This window comes from Balaenoptera acutorostrata, chromosome 3, assembly GCF_949987535.1.
Source record: "Balaenoptera acutorostrata chromosome 3, mBalAcu1.1, whole genome shotgun sequence".
Classification (NCBI taxonomy): domain Eukaryota; kingdom Metazoa; phylum Chordata; class Mammalia; order Artiodactyla; family Balaenopteridae; genus Balaenoptera; species Balaenoptera acutorostrata.
In genome coordinates, this window is record NC_080066.1 from 109,071,071 (window position 1) to 109,077,070 (window position 6,000).

General features: G+C 44.9%; 1 protein-coding gene across 2 annotated transcripts in view; it reads right to left on the reverse strand.

The window, feature by feature from the left end:
- The window catches only part of NOVA1 (NOVA alternative splicing regulator 1), a 139,495-nt gene extending 137,539 nt beyond the window's left edge, over positions 1–1,956 (reverse strand). Inside the window, exon 1 of one of the 2 annotated variants that reach the window (XM_057544200.1) lies at positions 1,136–1,956. In XM_057544200.1, coding sequence (XP_057400183.1) covers positions 1,136–1,271 — 136 coding nt within the window. In that variant the 5' untranslated portion in view covers positions 1,272–1,956. The remainder of the gene's footprint in view (positions 1–1,135) is intronic. The other variant, XM_057544199.1, reaches the window with a different exon arrangement.
- Between the last annotated feature and the right edge of the window lie 4,044 nt (positions 1,957–6,000).

The following is a 6,000-nucleotide window of genomic DNA, read 5'->3' on the forward strand; positions in this document are numbered from 1 at the left end:
TGATGTGGACTGGCAAATCTAACTAATCCTGGAGTATTTCTTTAGCACTCCTTAGTCTACTATGATCTCGTTTAAGCTCATTAATTAAAGGACCTTAAGAAGAATTTTGCCAATACTAAAAAGCTTAGGAGTCATTTACATCAAATACACTTAAAAGTGACCAGATAATGTTCCTTCTCCAAAAGAATCACAATTATTAAAACGAAGGGGGTAGATGAACCAAGAAAGATTGAAATGTTTTAGAAAATAAAGCCAACTCCATAAACTTTAATTTCCGTCAAACTGATCATGTCTTAAATAGGAAACACCCCGGTAAATCCAGCTTCCTTATGTGAATGAACGTTCCAAATTTTTCGGGTGTGCCATTCGCAAGACCCCCATCCGTCTCTAATGTACGTGCTGTAGATAAATTCACCTCTGCCTCGATGCATTGGGTGCATTGTTAAGATGACTCCAGTGCAAATGAAGAAGCGATACCGGTCCCGTTAAAACTCATCTTCCCAGGAAGCGCAGGATGTTAACTAACAAGTCAGAGTACCAGACACCCCCACCCTCGTATGCACACCCCTGAAGACAAATCAGTGAAATATTTGCACCGACAATGTAAGTGCGGTAAGAGTATGCACTCTTCCAGATTTTGCATACTACTTGTGGCCCAAACCAAGGGGATGAAGAGAGCAAAACTCTCCGGTGCCCCAATCATTTGCTCTCCGCTACCCAAGTGTCATTTATTTATTTATTTAATCAGACTGTTAAATGCAGCGCGCATCTTCGGGCGGCCATCACCTCACTCGGGGTCATCCTCCTCCTCCTTAACGGACCCCCTTGCCCAGGTCTAGGATATTTAAATGGTCAGCCTTTCGACCGATTAAATGGAAAGATAGGTCTATTCCGAAAAACCGGTCGCCATTTTGATGAATGATAAACATAGAAATGGAAATGTGTCGGGGCCGGCGAGATGCGGGGCAGGTGCAGGGGAGGGGGCGCGAGGCAGGGCGCGGGAGCCGCCGGGTTCGGGCTGGAGGTGTCCGGGCCGCGGGAGGGAGGGAGGGAGGGAGGGAGGGCGGCGGGAGGGAGGGAGGCAGGGGCGGGCGGCGGGGGATGGGGCCAGCGGGGAGGTGGAAGCGATACCCACCGCCCGTATTGGTCCTCTTGGTGCTGCCGGCTTCAGGGGGGGCTTCCAGCGGCCTTTTCCGCGAGTCCGGCGGGTCCAGGTCTATGGGAACCCCAGTGTGGGTCCCGTTCTGCTGGATGGGAGCTGCCGCCATCATGTTTGCAGTTCCTGCCGCTTCTACGGGGAGAAGGTTCTCCCTTTTGTTTTGGCTTTTTCTTTTTTTTTTCTTTTTTTTTTTTTTTTTTGCTTTTGGGGTTTCTTAAGGTTGTTTTGTTTTTGTTTTTTTTAATCGGATCAATAGAAATCTCTTTAGGAAAAAAAAGCAATGTTGCTGGTTTGTTCTCACTGGGGAGGGGGCAGGGCTGAGGAGCAGCTGCAGTGCAGTGTCAGAAAGGAGACAGGGGAATGGAGGGGGTGTGAGAGACGGAGGGTGAAAGAAGGAGAAGAAAGGAGAGAGGGGGAGAGAGTGGAGAAGGGAGAGGGGCGAGTGAATGAGCGGGAGGAGGGGAGCGGGGAGGACGGGCAGAGGGAGTGGGAGAGCGCGAGGGCTGGCGGGGCGCAGGGAGAAGCCGAGGAGGAGGGGAGAGTGAGGGAAAGAGTGAATGAGCAGGAGGAGGGGAAAGAGGTGGACGCGGAGAGAAGAGTGAGCGGCGGAGGAGGGCAGGAGCCGGGAAGGAGCGCGGCGGTCCCCGCGCCGCGCTAGCGCTGCGCTCGCTCCCGCTGCTGGTGCTGCCGCCGCCGCCGGAGCAGTTCTGCCGTTGCCTGGGCTGCTCGGCGCTGCTGCTGCTGCTGCTGCCGCCCGGTCTCGCTCATTATTTCTCCCGCTTGTTGGGGGGGGGGGGGGCAGGCGGGGAGGGAGGGGGATGGCTGCGAGGGGAGGGTAGTGAGGGGTTGAGTTCGCAGACTCCCACACACTTCGAGCTCGGGTCCCTGCCTCTCAGCAGCGCCGCCGCCGCCGCCTCCCGACGCCGAAGTCTCAGCCTGCGGGGGCGGGGGCTGGGGGGGCCAGTGCGGGGGGGCAAAAGTGTGCGTGTCTGCGCGGGAGTGAGCGCGCGCGGGCTGAGAGCGTGCGCGGGGGCGCGCGCCGGCGGCGGGGGCGGAGACGGGGGCCAGGGCGCTCCTGTGGGAAGGGAGGGGGTGAAAGGTCGCGGGTCCCCGGCAACACGGCTCAGGCAAACGTAAGCGGCTAGTCGCAGAAACCGAGGGGTCCAAGAAACCCGCTAGGCTGGAAGGCGGGAAGTAGATATTACTGACAGCCGTGCCAACCAATAATATGGAAACGTGAGAAAGGCTCTTCAGGCCCCTTCCCAATCGGGAAACTTGGGTATGAGAGGGAGTGAAGGGGCGGGGTGGGATGTCGCTCCAGCCGGGACTAGAGCGGCGACAATTTTGGCTAGTCTGAGAAGGGCATTCGAGTGACCGTTGACAAAAGGTGGGACAGCGTCAAGGCTGAGGAAAAAACCTTAACTGTGTGCTTCCAGGACTTCTAGCTGGGTACATCAGTTTTTATTTTTAAGAGTTAGGTAAAAGACATTAGTTAGCGTCTCACCCAAGGGCGGTTCTACGGGAGATTTCATCACAAGAGTATTACTCACACTGTGTGACTTCGTTAGGGAACTTAAAAGTGTCACTCGCCGCCTTAAATCCTTTCGGAAACAAGCCAGCATATAAATAAACAAAGCTAGGTATGGGTATCCCCTTCACGAGCCGCCGAGAAGCGGACTAAAGACAGGCAACAGCTGAGTGTGTATCCAAAACTAAATACTGAACGAACTATGAATACGAGTAAAATTCAGTGCAATGTGCACAGCTTATGATTATACAGATCTTGGATATATAACGAACCTGAACCACAACCTAGAACACTACAGGAAAAAAAAAATACGTATTTGGAGTAGATGCTGAAAGTCTGAAAAGACTCCGTTTACAGATGAGTAAACTGACTCAGTAAAGTATTTTGCTCAAGGTCATCCATCAAGTTAGTAGTTTAATTAAATCAGTGTGCTAGGAGGCAGTGATAGTGGAAAAGCATGGGCTTTGGAATCCAAAATCTTGGTTTCAAGTCCTTGCGGGCATATTCTAAAAGTATGTCTCGGGCAATCCCTTAACATGTTGCTATATGTATTAAGTGCTTACCGTGTGCCAGGCAATCTGCTTCACATGTGGTGCTCTTTACATGCTGTGTATCATGTAGTTATTACTGTCCCCACTTTATGAGGCAGTTTGGGTTTAGAGATATTAATAATTTTCCCGAAGTCACACTGGTGTAAACACTGTCGTAATAATTCAAACTGAGGTCGTCCTGATTACAAAGTCTGTCCTCTTGAATACTGCAGTACACTGGAGCCTCAGGTTCCCTCCCACTTAAAAAAGGGACCTCAACTCTACCTCCCGAAATTCTTGAGTCAAATGAGATAATGTCATGGCGACGTATTGTAAGATGTAAAAACGTATGAACATATTCACTAGATTTCTAGAACAAAGATGCTCCTTCCCTATACATTTGTACAACAGCACTTCAACATGAAAATGGCTTTAGTATTAAGCTAGCATAGAAAGAACTTCACTGGAATTCTGTAGTATTCTAACCAAGAATACTTGCCTAGCTGAGGCAATAACCTCAGAATAATAGGATAAAATGTAATTCCTGGTAGATAGAGAAGGGAATGGAAAAGAATACTAACTCTACTCTTAGTGTGCTTTATTGGAAGGAGCATCTAGGAGGCATTGGGATTTCTGGTGCTTTTAAGTAATGAAAGATAGATGACACTCCGCCGAATGAGGAAGAGAATAACGTTTATTTGGGAATAAAAATTCATCTGGAATATGAAAAACACATTTGTCTCAAGTCAGGGAAGAAGATAAGCTGAGAGCTGAAAGAAAGGGAAAGCAGGTAAGTTAGTACATATTGGTAAAGGTCTGTGAACCGAAGTTCAGAATTTTGATCTGATGTATGATGTAATAGGAAACCACAATGTAGCCTTCATGACCAAATATAAAGAGGATTTTTACACGGAATTGGATTTTTTTTTTTTTAAAGGGGAAGCTGTGATGAGAAAAAAACGAGGTTTGGAATAAGTCTGTTGTAGTCAAGATAGAGAAAAGGCTGATGCCAGACCTTGTACAAAGTAGTCTGTGAAAAATATGTAAGGACATATTTTTCATAAATGAAAAATTAGAAAAGGGCTGGGATTTGCAACTAGATTGTTTTGAAACAGTAAAAGACAAGGGACAAAAATAATTCAAAGACAAAGATAGTTCAAAGCTATATTACATTAAAGCCTGGGCAAAGTACTCAATAGAATGTAGTTTTAAATTGGGGAAAGACTAAGTTTTAGAACTGGAAAACCTGAGGTTCACAAATTTCTAAAAATAAGTAAACTATTTCTAAAATAGTTTAGAAAATATTTGTCATTGCCATGTGTAAGTTAGATTCAAAATGAGCCTTCTAAATTAAATTGCCTTATACACATAAGCTTACTGAAATAGTCATGGCACTGTATTCTTATGGTATTTATTTGACCCTTCTGTTATTCCTTCTTTAGACTTAATATTTAAATACTATTCACCACTACATGGGACCCAGAAGCAGAAGATAAGATTTTTAATATGGTTAGTATACCTAACAGTAACCAAGCTATGATATGCCAGCAATTACAGAGACTATCCTAAGCCTCTGACCTGGTCAAACATCTATGGATCAGTCAGCTCTGAGCTGATTTGGTCAATGAAGATTATCAGAGAATACATTCCAATTAAGGCTCTATTCCCCAGTATATTTCATTGTCTTTTGAAAAAAAATTATACTTCTCCATTTCTCACTGCATATACCTCTACCATTCTGATTAAACAGATAAACATTTTACCTGTTGTCTTCTGCATTTGTACCAGCTAATAAAACTGAAGAAAAAAAAAGGTAAAGCAGCTCCCAGTTCATTAATAAGCTGCTATACAGCATGCTATATTATTATTACAGCATGCTATACATCTTACGCTACAAATAAACTGAATGAACTTTTCAAAAAATATAATAGAAACACTTGACCTTTTAATTCTTTGAAAAGAAATCGTTTATTTTTTAATTAACCAAGCAATTGGCACTGCAAATTTAATAATATTTTAACACCTTGACACAATAGAATTTGTGTGCTTTTCCTTGCCAATTAGTTGATGACTTATGAACATAAGCAACTATGATAGAAAATGATATTAATCTGCAGAACAAAATCCCCAGTCTTTATTGGCTTTCATTAGGTATCCTTTTCCTTCCTAAATTTTAGTCTGAGTAACAAAAGATAATATATTATCAGTAATAATTATTGGCTTTCTAGAGGAAGCACAGTTAGTTGATATCCAAAAATATTCCCAAACCTATTTTCTTTATCTCCATGCCCCTACCTGTCCTAAAATCAGTTCCGTTACTAAACAACATAAATACTGAGTGTTTCTCTGCAGCCTATGCTTTGGGAATATATTTTCTGAGTTTATGTTCTATTAGAAGCAGATCCTGAGTTAAGGATTCAAGTGCAAGTAGTTTATTTTGGAAGTGATTTCAGGAAACACAGTAGCATCTTGGGGAAGTGAGGCAGGGAATGGAAGTGAGGCAATGAAGGGTGTGAATTCCCAGGCAAATTATCACTGTGAGCAAACAGAGCTTAATCTCACTGGGATTTCCTGGAAAACCATTTAAAATAGTAGCCTTAGAATTATCCCACCCAAAGCGTGAGAAAACAGGTATAAATATACACCACCTCCCTTTAGTCATTGGTCGAGGTCTATTCAATGCATGCTGGCCCATCTTCCAACTGCTAGAGCTGCATCTTTTTCTGAGGACTTTCTATGGAGGCTAGAGGCTGTTCTGCCCTTACAGAGGCTGGAAATGCTGT